Genomic DNA, 23,159 nt, shown 5'->3' with positions numbered 1-23,159 from the left:
CTATATATCTAGCATATAGTAATTGTAACTACTAGGATGATGCATGGATGAAAAGTGGAGATTGTTGTAGCAGCTATACAAATATAACTGTATCTCATGATGATATATTCAACTCATTTTTCATTTATTGAACTAATAATTAATCAGAACTACAATATCATTTTTTTTTTCTTTTACAACTACAATATCACATTGCACTACACTTTTTGATGAATTATATTTCACTTTGAGATGATACCAAGTCTCATTTTGGTAAAAGAAAAAACCTGTTCTATCTTTTGAATAAGAATAACAGCATGGGAGCTAGTGGGCGATTTAAAGTATGTAGTTTGCAACAGTTCCAGGCCTCAACAGGTAGTCTCGAAGCAAATTCTTCAATCTTCTCAAACTCCTCCCTATATGATAAACAAATGTAAATATGTATCTAACATAAATACTAACTACTATAAACTAAACCCATTGCAAATAGGGTACCATCACACGTGAGATAATCATACAAATACTTCCTTATACATGGGTCGGTAGGAAAGTTAAAGGGCGTTAATAGAGTACAATGAGAAAGACCATTGAACAGAACTTTTCCAACTTAAATAGTCAAGAAGATTGAATGTATAGTCAGCAAGTGGATATATGATGACTCTCAAACAACAGAAATGGGAACTTTCAGCTGAAAATGGTTATGAACATAAGGTTCAAGAATTTACCTCCCACCAGGATGGCCCACATAAGTTACAATGCTGATGAGTCCGCCAGGTGCTAAGATTCTCTTAGCAGCCTCTATTGCAAGTACAGTTGTTTCAGACCTGGTAATGATTTTTTTGTCACCTCCAGGAAGGTATCCCAAGTTGAAAGCAACTAACCTGACACAAGCATGGTGCAAAAAAAAATTGGAGGTGATCATTCGGATGCTAAGATCATTCAGAGTTTAAGTCATTAACATCCCTTATTTGAGAAACAACAATACCTTACAGCCACATCATTTGGAACAATGTCCTCCATTTGACTATGAGACATAACAAATAGCTCAACAAGTTCTTTCTGCATGAAGAACAGCAGATGTGCTTCAAATGTATGTATAACTGATGAAGTGGGTGAACAACAATCATTTTTGAAAGAAAGCAGATAATTAAAGAATTGTCAGAACAATGGTCATTAAAGAAGCTACGTCTGAAAAATAATTTGTAAGGAGAAATAGTTGAATGTCAAGAAAAGAACACAAGTTCTGCCATTTGACTCTTCGTGGATGCTCAATCTACGCCTTCACATGTTCAAGAATTAGAATGAAAATATAAAGTGCATTAGCTCACAAGACACTGGTAAAGAGGGTTAAATCCATTCACCCATGTGTGAGCAGTAATGAGAGTGGGTCTTGCAAACTTTCGAATGAAGTCTTATGGTGAGCCTCGCTGTTCCATACGCACACTTGTGAAATATTTAAACTAATTCTTGTTCCAGTTGTCTTTGGACTGAAAAGGGCATAAACAGAGAGATCCCTGCATATGTTAAGCACAGTATAACAGACTATCATTAGTGAAGTTTGGATGGTTCTAGTAATTTGGAGTTGGAAGTAGAGTTACCAGGCAAGATGCCGAGACCTGACTCTTGCAAGAGGGGAAGTGCAAGTTAGGGCTGAGATAAACTACTTCACACTTTTAGGATGGTGTTATATCTTCAATTAAGATTATTATACAATAAATGCAAGCGACTGTATGCTATGTGCTTATAGTATAGATGCTTTAAACCAAACAGAATGACAACTTTATGGAAAAGATGTATCTGAACTCCATTCACTCTAGCTTCCGCCAAGATAGTTGGGACGGTCTATTTATTGGGATCATCATCAGTAAAATGTCATAGCTAATTAGACCCTGAGATACAAATTAAGCAGCAGCAGTACCTCATCTGGATTAGCAAACTGGTCCAGTAAGGATGAAGTGCTTTCTAAAGCAATTTTCTGCACATCCATGCCATAAACTCGACCTCTCCGTGTCTTATCAGCAACCAGTTTCAATAATGCCAAGGTATCGTAACCATTTCCACAGGTGGCATCAACAACTGCATCCCCCTTCTGAACAACATGCTTCCATACACTGCCAGAAAAGGGATTATACGCTGATAAAATTATATGATACCCTTGATGCTACCCAATTATAGAAAGAGGTAAGCGAGCATCTGTGGTCTCCTATTATCATACAGCTATAAACTCAAAACAAGACAATGCATTTAAGCTTTAACTTGTATATCTTCAATAACTGTAAAGAAGAAGCATTTGCTGAGACGTTTAATAGTCAAAAGTTAAATATACAGAGTAATGAACTTTTGAACAGACTTAAGATTTCAGAATTCTAATTGATTAGCTGAAATATAGAAGACAGACGCAACCAAGAGAAACAGTAACAAATAATTTATCACCTTTATTATTGATAACACATGATTGGAATAAGGAACTGTCAAACAGACTTATGAGCTCAGAATTCGAATTGATCAACTGGAACATATAAGACAGATACTCACTAACAAGAGAAATCAATTACTCCGTCCATTTTAATTTTTTTGTCTAGTTTTGACTTGCACGGAGTTAAAGAAAGTAAAGAAAACTTTTGAATCTTGTGGTCTTAAACTAAAGTATGTAGAATGTACCAAAATGTCTTTCAATTTTGTAGTCTCAACTCTCAAACATGTCACCAACCAAATTGCCATAAAAAAAGAGGAAAGATACATTCTTTCTGAAACGGGCTAAAAGGAAATTAAGACAAACAAATTGAAGTGGAGAGAGTACAAGCAATTTGTGAACTTTATCAGTGGTAGCACTCATTTCGAATGTGCGCAGTTCATATATGTATACTGCTAGGAGTCATTCAGAGAAGATAAAAGACAGAAGGGCTAGTCCCATTGAGCAGTTTCTCGCAGCATAAAAACATTACTCCATCATACTTATTACCAACCAAATTGCAAGTATGAAACTTTAAGTAGAAATATCACAATAACACAAAGAAATACAGATGCTTCCCCTTGGAAAAAAGAACTATTTTGCACATTGCATGGAGGCAAAATGTACCCAATTATAACGATGAACCACAAAACTAGACACTAAAAGAGTTGAAGATAACGGGACTCGGGTACCTACTAGTGAGCAACTTCAGTTGCTTTTTTTCTCCCAAAAACATATTCCACCATTACTTGCTCCATAGACCCTGAACAAAAATTAAACACTAAATGTAATGACTTGATTTCTGAAGCAATCACTGTGACAAATTGGGAATAAAAGGAACCTGAAATGGGGGAATCGCGAAAAAAAGGGATCGACGAAGAACTTTCAGCTCCAGCTACTGAAATGGATGCTCCATTTAGCTCCGACGAACTTGCAAATGCTGCTATACTTATAGTACTTTTCTTAGATGAGAATAACAATGGAGAAATGGAGAATTTCAGGTTCCATTCGCATTTCACCATTCTCCGACCTAAAATCGAAGAATATGAACTGAGATTCATTTGAATCGACTCCACAAATAGCATATAGCGTTGCTGGTGGCGCTAAGGATAAACTCAAAATCATACAAGGGGCATGGTAAGGCAGCGTTTGGCACTGACCGTTTGCCGGGATTTTGTTTGAATTAAGCTATGAACATATGATTTATTAATTGTAATTGACATGGTTAAAAAAATATCAATATTTAAGTTATTCATGTAAAATATTTTTGGTATATTAAACTTAATTGGAACATATATGAGGTTAATGTATGATTTATTGAGATTAATATATATAATTAATTTTTATAGCAAATTTTTTTTTTAAACATGAAATAAAAAAATATTAATATCATGAATTTATTGGTGTGACATAAATAAATTAAATATATTTAAGCAAATAATTGAAATTTGGAGTCAAAAAGGCAACAGATTTTGACACCGTCTAAATTATGTTTCTCTTCGCAAGACACAAAAATCAATGTACCTTGTAAGGTGCAGCAACCTTGAGTCTTGTAAGGCTCAACTGACATGTGCCTTACAAGGTTCAAGATTTCAACGTTTTGCAGCCTTTATATATATATATATGGACGCTTTTAAAATGTCTATTAGATAGTCTCTTGAATCTAATTAAGTTTCGTGTATTTTAATATCCTCTTATTGCCATAACATAGAATTTGCCTTTCTAGGTAAAAGAAGAAAAATATATTGACTAGACTCGAATCTTATATTGCTGATTTTTGACAATTGTATTTTAATTGTAAAGCAGATTAATACAAGTATTATCTAGTTTTTCATTTTATGATGGATTTTATTCACTGGATAATATTTTTCACTTTCCTTCTTTAGCTAGTTGTTTGGATTGGGTATGTGTTATGACGAGTTGAAAACGATCAGATATTTTCTTTTTTAAAATGGTTGCAAAACGTTGAAATATTGCGTCTTGTAAAACGTATGTTACCCGAGCCTTACAAGGCTCAAGATTGTTGGGCCTTACAAGATGCATTGGTTTCCACGTCTAACTTTGTTGCCATTTTGATTTGATAAAAATTTTTGTTGCCCTTTTGAATTTTCTGAAAATTTTGGTTGTGCTTTTAACTTCGAACCTCCAAATAATTGATGATAAGCGCACATTCAAATACTCTTGATAAATTAAACGTTGAATTATTCTAAAAAAAAATCTTCATTATAGATCTAAGCTTGCACTCTATATAAAATAAATTTTAATCTAATAGATCACAAACATCATACTTGATTTTTATCCATAAAACAAATATTGAATTTTATATACGAATATTAATATACTACCTGTAAAAGTTAAATCAAATAATTTGTTTGAACTTTAGTGATCAAGTGAGTAACATTACTAGATCAATTTGAATTTTACATCAATCTTCCAAAGATTTTGATATGGATCGGAATACTTTTCAAATAAAAAATTTAAATTATAAAATATTACAATGCTATATCCTCTTTTATTTTCGAGTGAACTCCTATTGTTATGTTAATTAACCTATACACAAACTTATTAATATCAATATATTTTAGAGTTATCTTGTTTTTTAAAAAAGTAAATTGATAAATAAATATTTTTACTAAATAATTGGCTTTTCTTATCATTAATCATGACTTCTAATTTCAGCTTTATCTATAATTATAAAGATGAATTTATCGATTTATCCCGTATAAAAGAATTATTATTGTATAGAAAATAATTTAATTTAGATAACTTTAGCAACATTCACAATTTAATTCAATTTATTTTTTTAAATGCTTGTTATATAAATAAATCAACGACTTGAAATATGTTTTTTATGTTAAAGACAACACTATTTTTATACATTATATCAAACGACCCCCCTAGTAAATTTTGTTGGTGAACCAAACAAGCCCTAAAAAATTTTGTACTTTGATTTGAACCGGGTCGGGTCTTTTGTAATAGAAGGTATATGAGTGGAGTAAAGCCCAGTGAAGAGTACAAAACCCTGCCCTTCTTCTTCTTCTTCTTCTTCGTTGCATCAGTTGAGTCCTTGCTGCTGTAATTTGCTTGTAAGAAAAAAGGAATGAGTAGTTGGAGGAGTTTGCTCTTGCGACTCGGCGAGAAGTGTCCTGAGTACGCCGGAAATGCTGATTTCAAAGATCAAATAGTCAGTACATCCGTCTTCTATGTTGTAACGGATTTCACAATTCAAACGGTTTGAAATTCTCATCGTTTTTTTGATATTGCAGGATGCATGCCATAGTTTGGTTCGCCGAGAAATAGAGCATTCTGGGGACGATGTTTTTCCAGTAAGAACATTATCCTGTTTGTTAATACTCCTCGTTACCTCTATTACTCACTGTTGTTTTTATTTTTGTTGTTGGTATTGAGAAAGCTCATGTGAGTCAATTGGCTCAACCTCAATTATGGTGCTCACAGGTTAGAAAGTATGAGCACAGTGCTCCCACTTAGCAGAGCGAGTGAGCTGTACCTACCCATACTCCACTTTTTGTTTACTTAGCACTCGAACAAAGTACTGAGGACTACCACTTTTTTCTGGATTGTTTTTGTTGTTGTGTATGTATGAAGCACGATCCTACTATCCCACTCATTTCCTTTTCCACTTTGTAATTTCACTTAATGTATTAAATTGTGCATGTTATCTTAGTAGCATGAGGCAAATATTGTGGTAACTGGCAATCAACACTATACTTTAGACAACATGATGGCAGAGACACGGAAGATCGGAAATGTTTCTCCTTCCTGTATTGACCAAATATGATGTGACCTTAGAAAAGAAAAAGGAAATTGTCTATGTGTCCCAAAAGAGATGTCCACATTTAGTTCCTTCTCCATAGGCGTGTTATATGTGAAATGTTCTTGCTCTGATGGAAGGCTATTATCCTGTTGGTTATCATTGGGTCTAATAATAGTTAGATATTGATGTAAAAATGTGGAAATTAGGTTCAATGCTACTGAAACTGCAGATGAGGTCCAGCGTCACTGCTTCAATATATTTAGAGCAATTGCATTTCAGAATGTTGGTTTCAATTTAAGCATCTTCTGCATTAACATAAAAGCAAAACTTTGGGTTAGTTTCTTATGTGTAATAAACTAAACTTATAAAATTGTCAACTCTTCCACCACTTGGCAGATCTACTAGTTCTGATAAATTTCAAATGGATACTTTTCACCTATCAAACAAAAAATTTAGTTCTGATAAGTTTTCTTGGCATATTGACCAGTCTTTATAATGCAGTGCTTTTGGCATGAATTATTCATTGGGGTGTATATATATAATGTAGTTGAAGATTTCAGTTTTCTGTCTCTCTTAAATGTGTCCCATCATTCGCTTTATTGAAGAGTCATCCTCCTCTCCAACCTATCATTGCCTAAGAGTTCCCTTGCTGTAAAAGCTTTGCACTGTTGCCATCATTAATCAAGAGTTATCCAATTTGTGCTTACAAGGAGGCTTAGTGTTATACTACTGAATTGCATGCTGAATTATGTACTTTATTTCCCTATACCTTGCAGTTCCTTCTCCAGTGTGCTGAGCAATTGCCTCACAAGATACCTCTGTATGGAACACTGGTAAGTTATCATACATTTCTCTGAGTTCTGTTCAGTGCATGTTTTTTCTTCTTGATCCTTGTGTTTATCCTCTTGTCTGTTTTCTTCACATACTTATGAATATATATGCGGTGATGCCATATTTAGACAATTGATGGTCAATAAATCTATATTGTTAAAAGCCACATTGGTTCAGAATTTCACAGTTGAAGCTCAAGAAAAATGTGCAGCAGATACAGTTATCGAAACATTTTTCCAGCAGGCCTCAAGGTTTTTTAGAAACATATATTTTGATTCTGCTAATCAGGAATAGACACACCGTAGATGAATCAGGAAAATTGTTCAATGGAAAAATATGATTTTTTAATGAAGTAAGAATATTATTAACAAAAGGGTGTTAACTAGCCCTTATACTAGAAGTATTTTTTGACAAGAGATTCTATACATAATTAGATAATCAACATCTTTTTTTGGCAAGAAATTGTATACATGTTAGGGAAAGCGAGTTTCAAAGTATTGTGTCCACACTACCTATGACCTCAAAAACTCACCCTACTCTCCTCATCCATCCAAAAAGACATATTTTTTTATTTTTTTTTGAGAAGGTAACAATTGGTATTATAAACCAGTACTTGTGTAGTACTGAAAGCCCTTTGCAAAAAGTATGAAAATCTAGGAATGAAAACAGCAAGCCTAGCATGATTCCAATACTTCTAAGGTTGCTTCTGCACCTATATGGGAACTCTTTGTACACCAAAAACATAATAACAGAATATAATCTGTTTTGATCGTTTGTAGGGATCTGCTTCCATCCTCAAAGCTTCTAGCATTCCTTTCTCTCCAAATGGTCCACCAGATGCATCCTGGAATGGTCCTCCAATAACTTCTGTTCTTTGCCTCAATTCTTGCTTCCTCCCAACTTGAGAGAGTGTCAACAATCTTGCTAGGCATTGTCCATTGAATGCCTCTGAGGTTGATGAAAATTTTCCACGGTTGATCAGTGATTTTGCAATATAAGAACAAATGTCTAAGAACAAATGTCTAACTGTCTCATCTGCTTCCCCACATAAATAACAATGTGTCACCAGAATGTTGATTCTTTTCCTTAGATTCTCATGTGTTAGTACTGCCTCCTTTGCTAGCAGCCAAGTGGAACATGCCACCTTAAGTGGAACTTTGACTTTCCAGATTTGTATCGGAAGGCCATTGAGGGTTAGAAGAGCCCTGTTTATGACCTTGTAACCTGGGCTCACTTTGAGTCTTCCTTTGTTGTGCTCTGTCCACTGTAGGCAGTCTCCCCCTCCTTCAAACCTTGAAATGATTCCAACCTTTTAAAGAACTTAACTAATGTACAAACTTCCCGATCATTTAAATTCTTTCTGTGAGATAGATCCCGACCTTGGGGTTCAGCCACTGTTCTGTCTTTATGTAGACCCAAAAAGATGTATTCTCGTTGAACTCTTGCCGTCCTTTTAAAATAGTCCTCCATAGGCCACAACCGTTGGGAAGTGGGGCATTTTTAGTCCTCCAACCCCCCTCTAAAGCCCCATGCTTCTCCACAATTTCTCCAAAAAGCATTTACCTCTACCCCAAATCTCTATAACCGCTTTTCTAGAAGTGCCTTGTCATAGATTCACTTTCCCTAACATGTATAGAATTTCTTGCCATGTATACACTTTCCTAGAAGTGCCATCGTAACGTGGAAGGCTTGAATGTTCTTCAACCCTCATCCTTTACAATATTCCAGAACTGCTGAAAGAATGTTAGAGTGAAATAATCAGGTCCGAGAGCTGTATCTCCCGCATAACTTTCGATTGCCTCCTTCACCTCCTCTTCTCCATCACTATTTTTAGTCACCCCTCTTTTCTTCCCCCTTTTGAGTAAATTTTAAATCCCCCAATCTAAGCCTCCAAAAATCTATTCTGATTTCCGCCTCCTCCTTAAAGGGAAAATATGATCTAATACCACACAAAATGGTGGTGTCAGTTACCTTTTTTTCCCTATAAATATGAGCGAGGGGATTACAAGGTGGGGGATTGGCCCCATCCATCTAGGCGGAAGCTTGGTGGGGATCCGACCCCCACGATCAGGATTACCATGTTGCCTTGGCCCTTATTTCTCCGGGCAATCTTTATGTTATTACTTTTATTTCTTTTCTACAAAGAATCTCTATAGGTTTATTTATTTATCTGGGTATTGTCACATCAGTGCTTGTGCTGAGCAGGAGTTCATATTTTTATTCAGTGTAGGCTATTCGAAATTTAAAGAACTTCTTGTATTATGATTCCCACTAATGTCTTACAAGTCAAGATTATTGGGTGTTGGAAAGAGATAGGTTTCAAGTAGAGTTAAAAGGATGTATAAGATCCATACAATTGACTGAAGTAGCTCTGGGTGGGTATATTTGGTTAATTGCACTATCAATTCATTTATTGGGATATTTTGCATTTCATGGTTATTATTTCCGCTTATTAATTGTTCTTGTGTTTTCGTTTTACTTTTTTATAAATGTTCTATTACTTTCTTTCCCTCCTCCTCTCTGCATTTACGACGTCTGTCCATCTGCAGATTGGCCTTTTGAATTTGGAAAATGAGGAATTTGTCAAGAAATTAGTGGAGAGCACTCAAATTAATTTACAGGTCAGCAAGCTCCAATATTTGGTTATTCTTGAGCATTGGGAATAGTGGTCTTGCTTTTTTTTTTTTTTTTTTGGAAAAGAGAGGATCTTTTGTAATAAATGGAAGTGGCATTTACCTTGATTTTGCATATCTAAACTCCATGTCTGTTACTGCATACAGCTTAAGTCTTGTTACCCTGGGGTTATCTGCTACATTATTGTTTTTTTACACTATAAAAATCAACTTGCCAGACACATCTAGATTCATTTGTTTCAAATTTTCTTCTTGCTGTTTCTCTATTAATGCAGCAAAATGGTGCTAAAATATTTAGAATATGGTACACAAAGGCATGTCCAGGATATGCAATCTTTGGGTTCCTTTAGTAATCTCAAATTAATTGACGATGATAACTGGGTTCTGAATTAAATATTTATACATTTTTAGTGGATGTTTTAAAACACATACAGTGTATGGGTAAAAGCTACTGGGTTACTCCTAGTTTTGAGCTTAGAGAGTTCTTTTGCTTATATGCTTTTGGCATTTCCATCTCCTTTGTTGAAGAAAGTGGTGTGAGAGGAGTTAAAGGAAGTTCCATCAATGTTAATTTTGTAGTCAAATTTGTAACATCGGCTTGTATTACTCTGGATGAGATGTCCTTTTGATAATTGCTGTTTTCCCTTAATTCAGGACGCGTTGGAGACTGGACAGTGCAACAAGATCCGTATATTGATGAGGTTTTTGACTGTTTTGGTATGTTCTAGGAATCTGCTACTTTTGCTGCTCTGATGTTATACTCCAACTAAAAGTCCTCTGTTGTTTTTCTGTTCTGATCTTATTGAGTTTGAAAACTAAGTGGTCTGTGAGCAGGGTGTTTGGTAGCCTTTTGGTTAAGGTATGGAGATATTTGGTAAAGAATGTAAATATGTGTAAAGTACATTTACCAAAGTTTTGATCATCTATGATTCCGTTCTTTGTGGGTGAAATTATCCCAGCATTCAGAACATTCCTCAGGACCAAGTTCATTCATAACCATAATTTGTATCCTTCTCTCTCTCTCTGTAACTTTGTTATGATTTTACTCTATCAGTTAGGATTGAGTGCGACATTCGAACATCAAAGTGACTATTTTTTTTTTTTTGGATTAGGCTCGCCCATGAGATTATTATCATCAAATTGAGTTCATTCACTTCTTTACTGAGTTTCTGCTTTACCTGAAACCTTGCATCACATTTGCTTGTGTCCTCACAGACAGTTTTGAGTATGATCTGATGCCGCTAGTCAATTGGTAGTTGTTAGTGAAGTTAATATATTGTTTGTGTTGTTAGATGTGCAGCAAAGTTATCCAACCGAGTGCATTAGTGGTTATTTTTGAAAGCTTATTATCATCAGCAGCGACTACTGTGGACGAAGAAAAAGGAATTCCCTCTTGGCAAGCACGTGCTGACTTCTATATTACGTGTATTTTATCGTGCCTTCCTTGGGGTGGTGCTGAACTTGTTGAGGTAACAATATGCACTTGATCAAAATGCCAAACCTTTATAATTCTTGCCTGCAATTGGGTGACAAGTTCTTTTTTTTTCTGATTGTACTTTTTCTGGTTATTTTCTTTTTTCTTTCACGAGCCGGGGCGAAAAAAATATGGATCTTAGAGATTCATCATAGCGAAGCCTCTTTACTGGTTTACTGTACCCAAAATTGTATCTAAGCTTGAACTGCACATTGGGGTTGGCAGATTGGCAATATGAGTAGGAACTAGGGAACTTTATCCAAAAAAGGAGTCGGGTAAAAGATTTATGGCAGTATCCCGAGTAGATTGGCGTTTAGGCTTACTTGATTGATCTCAAAATTAAGACATCTGTTACAAGGGGCAAAGTGTGGGAATATATTTCTATTTCTGTTGCTTACACTTGTAAGTTTATCACACAGACTTTTCTTTTTGAAATAGTATAGATTTCATTACACATTGAATTAGGGTTATATTGTTGATTATGAGTATATATTGCATGCTTGTAGATGCCTGGAGTCATGATCATGAAGGCTTTAAGGCTTGTGCCTCAGCTTATTTTGTATTATTATTATTGTTGTTGTTGTTGTTGTTGTTATTATTATTATTATTATTATTGTATTATTATTTTTATTACTGTTATTATTATTATTACTGATTTGATGATAGCTGAGATATCCCTGAGGTGAATGACGCACAGTTCAAAACTTGGTGGATAATGAGCCTGCCTCTCCTTGCTTCTCCACTTTATCTGTTACAGGTTTTGAACCGTGACACTTGCCTAATTCGCAAATCACGCGTGCGCTCTTACCACTAGACCAAAAACCCGGAGTTTTTTTGTATAATTTCATCGTCTTTTGCTTGGTTCTTTCTGTCAAATTACTTTTTTGTTACGAAAACTTAAGCCCGAGGAGTAACTCAAAGTGTCTTGAAGATTGTCAACCATTTTTGGTTTTTATGCATTCACAGCGAATTTATGTATTTTATACGTCTCTATATATTTTCTGGTTATATTTGTGGTTCTCTTGTAGTTGTGTAATGTGCCAATATCTTCTATTCCTTTACTCAATCATATGCTTCCTTTCTTCTTATTTACTTCATCTTTCTCAGCTAAAGCTGAATTACCTACCTCTCATGTCAATTTTCAGCAAGTTCCTGAGGAGATTGAAAGGGTTATGGTTGGAGTAGAAGCCTATTTAAGTATTCGAAGGCGTGTGTCTGATGCTGGGGTTTCTGTCTTTGAGGATATTGAAGAATCCAATAATGTTGTCAATGAGAAGGTATATATTTGTAGTAGATGTGAAAATCGCTTTATGTTATACTAGCTTGTGTATTTGCACTGTCTGTTTTTTTTTACTTTCTTTTAAGACCTTTAACATCATATAGTCTATGTTTTCAATCATAGCAATAGTATCATAGAGACAAGTTCTAGAGTAGTGGGTGATGAATTTCTTATGAATATACTTGTCCCTTGAACGAAAACAATTATCAGCATCAGTATAAAGATGTAAATTCTTCATCTTCTTCTGTAGTTTCTGCTTCAATTTCGTTTTACCTGCTTAAACTAAGATGAACCCTTTCAACTTATCCCTACCATAATCATCTCTTCCTCTATGAATGCCAAACTAAATGAGTCCTCTGCCCTTCTCTAAAATGGTTGATCCAAAAGCTACTTTATTGGACAAAGTGATGGTGCCTTGTTGTAAATCTTTTCTATTGGGATTTAAAAAATGCAGGAACTATGAATTTTTTCATACAAGCTTCACTTCTTATGAATAGAACCCTGTTATCCTCTTGAAAACAAATCACCTTCTCTTGTCTTTCTTAAGAAAAGAACTTAGGAATAAGGTGAAACTTTTATGAATATGACTCATTGGTGTTCACAGGTGGGTTTTCTGACAAGTTTCACTCCTCATGAATAAGATCCTGCTTAATCATTTTTGAAATTAAATTACCTTTTCCTTCTTCCAAAGCAAACGATTAAAGAAAAAACAATGAATTGAAGGAAAGATAGTATGAACTTTGGAACCATGCCCTATTGTTGTGCACTGAATTGACACTGTTATCTAAAAAGGAAATTACTGAAAAAGAGCATGGTTGAATGTGTATGACTTGGTGTCTGATTGTTGTCTGTGGCCAGTTAGAGTACAACTTGAATCAATGTGTAGCCTTGGACTTGGTTTCTCTACTTTCTAGCATATAATGGGTAGTTTCCTTTGTGGTTCTTGATGGTTTTTCTCATATTATCATTCGACGGACTCGAGTGATAGAAGTTTGCTAAACATGTGAGATTCTCCAGATGCTCTTCCATCAAAGTAGTTTGTTGTACCCCCATCCTTCCTCATCATTTATATGCCTATGCCGCAATGTTTGTACTATTAAAAGTTGAGATATTTGATGTACAGGATTTCTTGGAGGACTTGTGGTCTCGAGTTCAAGATCTTTCTAATAGAGGGTGGAAACTTGATAGTGGTATTCTTACTTCTTATTTATCTTAAATTTGTTTTATTCCTTGATTGTGCAATTGGAGAGATAACTTGAAATTAATACTAGGCTATTGTTTTTCCTTGATTGTGCAATTTGACTTCTTTAAGTCAAGTGTGATTTATGTCTTCTGTATTTCTAGACTGTTTTGAGCGTCTTTCTCTTTATGTCCTCGCAATTCGTTTTTCTCTTTCCCATTTTTAATTTAATGTTAAAAGTGTCTTGTCTTGAAGTCCATTTCTTTTTTATTTGGAAAAAACTAGTTCCCAGACTGCACCTGTCTTTTGAGGCACAGCTGGTTGCTGGTAAGTCTCATGATTTATCTCCAGTAAGCTGCCCTGAGCAACCAGGTCCTCCCGGAGCATTATCTGGAATTGCCTTCGGTAGACAAAAGCACGAAGCTGAGTTAAAATATCCTCAAAGGATACGGAGGCTAAATATATTTCCTTCAAATAAAACTGAGGTAATTGATTAGTTTATGTTTTGATTATTGAATTGATCCTTCATCCTAGCATAGGAAAATGGTGTTTGATCAGTTGATAGAGGTTTTGATTTGCATGTATCCAGGTGTGTTAGATATGAGTATGTTATTACTTTGTTGTATTTTTAGTCTTGTTATTTGTGCCTGCCAGTTCTCCCTAGAATCTCCCCTCCCCTCGTATCCTCCTCTCAGGAAATCTTCCACCAATTGTTGCAATATATCAGTGTATATTGTGTTATTGAAGGGATCTACTTGGCCTTATAGCTATAGAGCCAGCATGTTAGAGTTTAGTCAACACTAGTTGGTTTCTATGAACAGCTTGGCTGCTGAGGATACATTGTTCAGGGGCTGAACTTGATTTTTGCACTTGTTATTTCTACTTGCTGATCTTGCCTTCTATTTTTTTTTTGAATGGCAGGATCTCCAACCCATTGATCGCTTTGTTGTCGAAGAGTATTTGTTGGATGTGCTTTTCTTCTTGAATGGATGGTTTGTTGATTCTCCCAATTTTTGGTTCCACTAATTTTTAGTAGGATTTCTGTTTCAGTTCATTGTGTTAGGGTGTAGGGTTTAAGGTTAGAGGTGCGCTTGTGTATATATGCTGTACCTAGTTGTTATGTGCATTTGTAGATATGCTGAACTTGATGATTTTTCTTGTTCCCTTTTCTTTTCGGTTGATGCAAGCTAGTCGAAAGGAATGTGCTGCGTACATGGTTGGGCTGCCTGTACCTTTCAGATATGAATATCTTATGGCTGAGACAATATTTTCTCAGGTAAGAACTGTTGCGGTTGCTTATAGAATAAAGATTTATTGTAGGTGGCAGTGTTAGAGAATATTAAACTTCAGCAATGCTATTTTCCTTCCTTTCTTGGTCACTTATTGCCGTAGCTCCTAGACCCCCTCTGCCCTCTCCCTCTCTTTCCCTCCTTAGAACCTGTTTGGATTTGCTTATTTTAGGTGCTTTTAAGCCAGAATAGCTTTTGAGTGGTTTTGTAGTGTTTGTGTAAGGTAAAATAGTGTTTTTACGCTAAAAGCATAGGTGAGGATTCCTAGCTTATGCTTTATACTTGTAAGCCATACGCTATAAGCCCATCCAAAAGACTCTTACATATATATATATATATATATATATATATATACCACAGATTTCAACTGGTTTTGTATATAAATGTTAAGTCTTGCACCACTTTGAACCAAATTAATATCCTAAACAAATGTTGAAGCTTTCTTACCTATGTTACACAAGAAATTCACCGGATTATTAACAAATAATTGTGATATAACCATTCTCCCCTATCTTCTGCTCACCTGCACAAAACCCCACAAGAAAACTAGTGCCTCCATCACAATAAAAAGAATAGCAACAGATATGACCGCCAACTCCGTGCACCTCAACTAGTTCCACGGGGTATGTCACGTCCCAAAATACCCCTTAGACGTGACTGGCACCCAACCAGCAGTACCCGCTAGGCGAACAAGCTCATACCATGCACTTAACATTTAATCAAGACTCAATCGAAAGAAATGCAAGTTACAACACTCCAATAATTAAATACGAATAATTAATGATCCCAATTGTTCCATAAGTATTTACCAATAATAATGATAAAATGAAGGAAGAAAACTCTAGCCCAAGATCCCACACTAGACCATGGAACATCTAATAGAGACTCAAAAGTCGGTGTGCAGTTATAAACAAATGGTATACCTCCTTTTTGGGAGCCTCCTCGAACAATTTGGAGGCTCACCTCAACAACTGGATCAACTCTCACAAACTCATCTGCTTCTAGCTTCATCCTTAATAACAACATCTGTATGGATATACCCCCCTCATCTTGCGCTTGCCATATAGAGATGATATACCTCTCGTTATAAAAGTGGTTCACAGATACCCCTACCGTTACAAAAGTGAAAAATTTGTCTTCCTAAAAAAACATCTACATGGATATGCAGGTAAGTAGTTAGTTATGCATAAATATAACCCAGTAAGATCCTTGACCCGCCACTTTAGATACACAAATACGCTCTGCAGTCTGCACAAGAATTGTATCATTATATAATAATATGTCCAACAAGGTCCAAACAATTTTTTATCAATAATACAATACATTCAACACAATCCACATAAAGACTTGTCACAAATGTCAGATAAAACAATTAATCAACACTGAGTCCCTGACAACATATAAGGTGTGCCGATTCTTAGAACTCTTTGGTCACATTAGAAGATAAAAGTGGTGAAAATGGTGTTTTCTTTCTGTTTTTTAGAGGATCGCTGTAAGGCTCACATAATCCCATCCATTATTTTTTCGGACTGAACATTTTGAATTTCAAGTGTATATATATGCTTTTCACACCGGATCAAAGTGAGATATCCTTTTTATGCTTTCCGGAAGTTATAGTGAATATTTTAGTCACTGGGGTCTGGTGTCCAGGATATCTGCTTTGCTGCACATTTGGATTAGTGAATACTTGTTAGTTGTTATAGCCACTACTTTCTCATCTATTGCTTTCGGAAGAGAAATATATGTAAATTGCTGAACGAATACTTTTTTTATTTGAACTGGTAAAAGTTAATTGCTGCAGGTATACCATATAGAGGCTATTGGTTTTACCTACAGACCTTAACTCTGCCATCCACCTGAACTGGCAGAGCTTAACCTACAGTTAGGATGAAGAACATGTATTTATTCTCTTAAGGGGGGCTAAGTTATACATAACCTTAACAGCATAGAAGTAGTAAAACCTTATTATTGATAGTGTGTTCTCAGTTAACTTTTGTTCCTTGGGATGTTGCCTATTTCATCATTGATGCATGATAACTTTACGGGAGCTTCTTCTTCATCCCTCCTGATATCTTTTGAATCTTGCAGCTTCTCTTGTTGCCGCAACCGCCCTTCAGACCGATATATTACACATTGGTTATCATTGATTTATGCAAGGTAATCGCTAGCTTCTTAGAATTTTCATAAACTTCCTATCAACTGCTGTGGAGCTGAAAGTTTCCGTTTGAAGATATTTCCACTAACTAGTACTCATGATTGTGTGTTTCTCATTTTAGGCTCTGCCAGGGGCCTTTCCTGCGGTAATAGCTGGAGCTGTCCGTGCTCTTTTTGATAAAATAACAGATCTAGACATGGAATGCCGTACACGTCTTGTCCTTTGGTTCTCACATCATTTGTAAGTTGAAATGCTACAGTTGTGAGAGATGTTCCATTATCTTCAGCAAGCTCTTGTTTTTAACAGTTAGGCCAGTAATGGCACATTGCTTTTATGAAGAGTTTTCTTGATGTTGCTCAAGTGGCGTATTATTGCTACTTATTGGTGTTCGTAGCTTATTTGTGGTACTGGGTTTTCTGTTCATGAACTTCTTGTTGGTGTTAATTCTGAATTAACTGCAACCTTCTACCTTTTTGATGTTGAAGTGTGATGATCTTAGATGAAATGATCATACGTTCAACATCGTACCTAGATCTATTCCAATTCATTGTTTGCTCGATGTTATGCCCCATATTATATCATCCACACCCTAGATGTCCAGTCTTTGGTGTGCAAGAAGTCCAACATCAGTTGCGAGTTAGATAATTGGTCTCCTTACATAGTATTGGGCATTCATCACCCCTTGAGCTTGCTTAGGGGTTTAGTTAGTCCCAGGATTTATCTTTTAACATGGTATCAGAGTAGGTAGAGGTTCTGGGTTCGAGTATCTTTACCAGGCACCAGCCATTAGAAAAACAGAAAGAGAATTTTCACGTGCTTGACTCATGAAAATGAATCAAGCACATAAGTGAGGGCCTGAGGGGGAGTGCTGAAGACATTATTAGATATATTAAACTGTGCTCTCTAACAACTTGAGCATTTAGATGTGGACACACTCTTTAATAATTGAGTCGTGTTTGTGTACAAACAGTGAGATCATTCTGTTTGAAATTGTGTTGCAGGTCAAACTTTCAATTTATCTGGCCATGGGAAGAATGGGCGTATGTGTTAGATCTCCCAAAGTGGGCCCCACAACGTGTTTTTGTTCAAGAGGTTTTGGAAAGGGAAGTCCGTCTTTCATATTGGGACAAAATCAAGCAGGTATCTGGTTACTAGTGGAAAAATACCAACTTGTTGCAGATTGTTTTTGAGTTAATTTAGTCATTAAAGTTTCTCAAATGAGTTACAACACACTAATGAGGTGCTGTACTTATATTTGACCAATGACAACCTATAACAAGTTAGACATTTGGGACTTGAGTTATTTCCATGGCAATTGTATTAATTTTTCTTTTTGAAAGAATTTCACCAACTCGTAACAGCTAGGACAAATCTATATTTTCAATTCTTTCGAGTTACCTTCTATGATATGCCATTTTTATCCTTGGTATTCTTGGCGGAAAGCTGGAACACTTGCTTCAGCCATAGAAGAGGACATACAATAAAGCTTAAAAAGTTTCCTTAATGGGTTTATAATATTATTTAAACATATATTATTTCTTTCACATAGTTTATAATTTTCCATTAACTTTGTTTCTCCACTCTTCCTAGCAATAGAGCTTAAAATCAATTTGAAATGTTGCAAGACAAATGAATCAGTTTGCTTGATATGATTCCCTTTTTTTTGAGTGGGGTTGCGGGGGTGTCAATATGCAAGCATTGATATTCATTTTTGTTTAATGTGTAAACATATCAAGTTTATAGCTAAAAGCAATATTGCGTGAGTTTAGGTAGACTTTGGCCTGATTTCACAACATTCCTTTAGGTGATTTAGACAAAAGTGGACAAGATTCACTCGAAGATAAAATGGGTTGCTCAAACAAATCCCAAGACTGAATTGCATCAAGTAATAATGAATAATTGTGTACTGTGTGATACTACTGTTACTTCTATGAGTATCAATTTAGAAGCAGATATTCTGTAAGTTAAAGTTAAAGGTTTTTGCTTTTATTTGGGCTGATAATTGAAGTACTACATGAACATGTTCTCTAGGAAACTATTTTTAATCTTTATCTTACCTCTATATATCATTAGATAATTTTTAGATGGAGTAAACACTAGAAATAAGTTAGTGATGTTGTCTCCTTTTTTCTGGGAAGAATTAATAATCTATTTCCTTACGCTCCTTTTAGTGCAGTTTATATATTTCTTCCTTCTTTCATTTTCTATAGAGCATTGAGAATGCCCCTGCTTTGGAGGAGTTACTTCCACCAAGAGGTGGACCACAATTTAAATATAGTGCGGAAGATGGTACTGATCCAACTGAGCGTGCACTTTCTTTAGAACTCAAGGACATGGTGAAAGGTAGGAAAACTGCCCGGGAAATGATTTCCTGGGTAGAAGAAAATGTTTTTCCAGCCCATGGGTTTGATATTACCCTTGGAGTTGTTGTTCAAACACTTCTCGACATCGGATCAAAAAGCTTTACTCATTTGATTACTGTCTTGGAGAGATATGGCCAAGTCATTGCAAAGATGTGTACTGATGATGATCAACAAGTTAAGCTGATTACGGAAGTAAGTTCTTACTGGCAAAACAGTGCTCAAATGACAGCTATTGCCATCGACCGGATGATGAGTTATCGGCTTATATCTAATTTGGCCATAGTGAGATGGGTTTTCTCTCCACTGAATCTTGATCGGTTTCATGTTTCTGACAGTTCATGGGAGGTAAATTACCTGATTTAACTAGTGCGAAGTCGTTTACTTAGAGGCATGTTTATTTCATTCTCCTTTTGAAAACTCAGTTATGTTCTCTTTCTAAAACTTACCACATACTTTTGTGTTGTGTGCTTTGTAAGCTCTCGTGTCTAAGTAATACATACCCCTCCAACTTGTACAGATCTTCCTTTTACACACCGTCAATACATGAACGACATTATACACATACATTTGTAGCGAGTACTTAATGGTTTTACCTTGGACACTTTTAAGCTTGGAAGGCATGAAACAAACACCTCATTACGTTAAAAAAAAACAACTAATAAGCTCTCCCTTGCTCGTAAGTTTATTAGTTACAATCCAAATTAGTTTTCTTGCAAAATTACCATCTACTCCTCTCTACCACTACCACTCTTCTCCTCCATCTGGTTCTCCCTGTCACAGCCTCCACCACCAATAAAACCACCATCTTCGAAATATACCACCACTCCTTACTCTACAATAGTTACGTCCCTCTTCTGGGGCTGAACTTCCCATGTTTACAACAGATATAAGCTTTCTTTTTTGTTGTTGTATGTTGAAGATCGCTCTTACATCTGATCATGCCACCTAGCACAGTAGAAAAATAATATGGTCAAAAGGCTTTTTGTTGGCTTATCTTGATTTTGTCTTCACAGTTGGATTCATTTCTGTGGTTCTTTGTTTTTGTGGGTTTCTGGTCTGAAAGAGTGAATAGATGTCAATAAGAACATTGGGGGTATTTTGTCTTTTCTTGAATTGGAGCATGTGATCGAGGTTTTGGTGGTGGTAGAGGCTCGGGAGAAAGGCATGGAGAAGAGTATGGAGCTGGTATGGAGTAGGTGGCGGTGCTGGGTGGGGATGATGTTGGTGGAGTTGATGTAGCCTACTTAATCAAAAATAAGAAAATGAAAATGTTTAGGCCATTTGATCAAATATGAGCCGTTGAATTTGTCTTAGATCTTTTAAATTTTAGCCCTTCAGACACTAGAAGTTTTGGCAATAAATGCCCTTGCTATGTGGTGAGATTGTGGGGTATTATCTATGGATTTTTCAAGTTATGGTGTATATAAGGTTTGGCCATGTATTTAGGGTGCAAAGGAAATTCCCCAAATTTGTATGGGGACAGGGGATGGGGGGAATCTTATGAATTAGCCCTCAGTTGTAAGTTGGAACTCTTTGGGCTCAATGTTTTTATCCTTCCCCTTTTTTTTAATGGAAACCTATAATTTGTTGTCTTGCCTGATTATTGTGATACGCTGTTGGGCTCCCTCTGCATTGCTTGCTTGTTTTTCTTCCCGTCTCCAACACTACTTCCGGCGTTGTTATAATCTAGTTTGAGTTATGAATCATGATTTAGTGTTTTGTGGCTATAGATCCTCAGGAATGCTGTCAGTAAGACGTATAATCGGATTTCTGATCTGAGAAAAGAGATTTCATCCCTTGAGAGAAGTGTTGTCTTGGCTGAAAAAGCTGCATCTAGAGCTAGAGAAGAGTTAGAATCTGCCGAGTCTAAGCTGAGTGTCATAGATGGGGAACCTGTTCTTGGTGAAAACCCTGTAAGAATAAAACGGCTGAAATCATATGCTGAAAAAGCAAAAGAAGAGGAGGTATCTGTTCGTGATTCTTTAGAAGCAAAGGAAGCTCTCCTTGCTCGAGCAGTTGATGAAATTGAGGTACTTTATGTTGGTCGTGATTCGTGAATATAGATGAATTAAAATTGACTTGTATCATATCTTGGATCTGGAATGAGGGCCCAAGTGCTGACAAAAATATATTTACAGGCTTTGTTTCTTTCACTGTATAAAAGCTTCTTGACTGCTTTAGCGGAACCCCTTCATGATGCATCCAGAGATGGAACCTTGCGGCCCTCTGGTCATGCAGATGATATGACCATTGACGTTGAAGATTCTTCAGTAATGGAGTTAGACAAGGATGACGAACGACCAAAGAAAAGGTGGTGTATCCATTAATTACTCTTCATTCTGATGCTATTAAGACAAGATTTTATCTTATGTTTTTTCTTCTGGTTTCCTTTGTCCTTGATGATTTTTAAATTATTCTTCTCTTTTATGTGGGCGAGTTACAGCCATCCGAATGGGAGCGGAGAAAGAAAGGGCTATAATCTTGATGAAAAACAGCAATGGTGTTTAACAACTCTGGGTTACCTCAAAGCCTTCACTAGGCAATATGCTTCAGAGGTAATTACTCATTTACTTGTCATGTAGCAATTACAATATCTGACCTATTTCTGCCTATGTTGCTTAGACTCTTAAGAGGTGTTGATGGATGTCTGTCGGATCCTCCAAAAACTGTGTATTTGCGGAGGATCCTTGTAATATAGATGATACCAGCTACGACTACTTTTATCAGCCAAATTGATGCGTGAGTTCTTTTTTTGGTGAAAAAAGTGCCTAAGTTGTGGTTAAGAGTGAAATTAACCCATTTTTGTAAAGTTCCTAAAGTAATGAGTTAATGTCACTCTTAACCACAACTTAGGCACCTACTCTAACCACATCTTGGTGAAAAAAGTGCCTAAAGTTCCAATTGAAAGAACCCAAAACTGCAGCTACCTACTTAAAGTGTGAATTACTTTCATGCTGCAACTTGATGCAACCTAACTGCTACAATTTCTTATCGTGGTCTTTGTTTAATTTGTTTGGTGATGTACAGATATGGCAGCATATTGAGAAGCTGGATGCGGAGGTACTAACTGAAGATACTCACCCTCTGGTTCGAAAAGCTATATACTGTGGCCTGCGAAGACCTCTGGAGGAATGATTTACAACTTTGTTTATTTTTATTTTCTACTTTTGCTTGTTCCTGATGAGTTTTGTTGGTGTATCATGAGTAATAGATTTTGTTGTGTAGATTAGATGTTCAATGTAAAAATAGTTGGGAGCAAAAGCTAACAGCAGTAGTAAGAAGAATCGTGCTTTATTCAGAAATTCGTTTCGTTTAATGATATTGAAACTGATTCAGCCCTATGTCTTTGCATTTTTTGAATTTTTGGGGTTCTTCATTTGAGTAGTCTCTTATGTTTCTCATTAATTTTATTGATCGCTAGGTCACATTTTTAGTGTCACTTATAGCTTAATATAGTTTCAAGTTTATTATCCAATACATAAGTTTATGTTTAAGATCATATACAAACAACTTGTGTTATGTAATCTATAAACTATGGTCCGAAGAAGGTAGATCTAGTGTAATCCACCAAATAGGGTGTAGAGAGAATAAAACAAAGATAGTCAGGATCGATAAATATTCTAAATAATAATCATAACAAGATTCAAGTATAATGACTAAACTCAAAAGACGAGAAACTACTATAGTAATACGACTAAACATAAGTCAACTAGCTACTCTACTCGGTTCATATGTGAAAGCGAATTATT

At 35.8% G+C, this 23,159-nt stretch overlaps 2 protein-coding genes across 2 annotated transcripts; one reads left to right on the top strand and one right to left on the bottom strand.

Moving 5' to 3' along the window:
* Positions 1-105: 105 nt before the first annotated feature.
* Positions 106-3,611, bottom strand: LOC107032297 (putative rRNA methylase YtqB). Its single transcript, XM_015233885.2, has 6 exons — positions 3,273-3,611; positions 3,128-3,194; positions 1,898-2,090; positions 965-1,038; positions 705-860; positions 106-395 (listed from the first exon to the last, which is right to left on the bottom strand). The coding sequence occupies exons 1-6, from the start codon at positions 3,514-3,516 to the stop codon at positions 272-274; spliced, it is 858 nt and encodes a 285-aa protein (XP_015089371.1). The 5' UTR covers positions 3,517-3,611; the 3' UTR covers positions 106-271.
* A 1,828-nt stretch (positions 3,612-5,439) lies between these two features.
* On the top strand, positions 5,440-22,751 carry LOC107002467 (nuclear cap-binding protein subunit 1). The gene is made up of 19 exons (XM_015200505.2): positions 5,440-5,615; positions 5,698-5,757; positions 6,983-7,039; positions 9,587-9,658; positions 10,325-10,387; positions 10,963-11,139; positions 12,290-12,421; positions 13,547-13,613; positions 13,889-14,088; positions 14,525-14,595; positions 14,795-14,879; positions 16,981-17,049; positions 17,169-17,287; positions 18,049-18,187; positions 19,258-19,755; positions 21,141-21,440; positions 21,549-21,721; positions 21,854-21,965; positions 22,438-22,751. The coding sequence occupies exons 1-19, from the start codon at positions 5,532-5,534 to the stop codon at positions 22,543-22,545; spliced, it is 2,586 nt and encodes an 861-aa protein (XP_015055991.1). The 5' UTR covers positions 5,440-5,531; the 3' UTR covers positions 22,546-22,751.
* The last annotated feature ends 408 nt before the right edge of the window (positions 22,752-23,159 follow it).

Source organism: Solanum pennellii, chromosome 10 (assembly GCF_001406875.1).
Source record: "Solanum pennellii chromosome 10, SPENNV200".
In the NCBI taxonomy this organism is placed as follows: domain Eukaryota; kingdom Viridiplantae; phylum Streptophyta; class Magnoliopsida; order Solanales; family Solanaceae; genus Solanum; species Solanum pennellii.
Note: the sequence above shows the minus strand (reverse complement) of the source record. Positions and strands in the feature narration are given on the sequence as shown.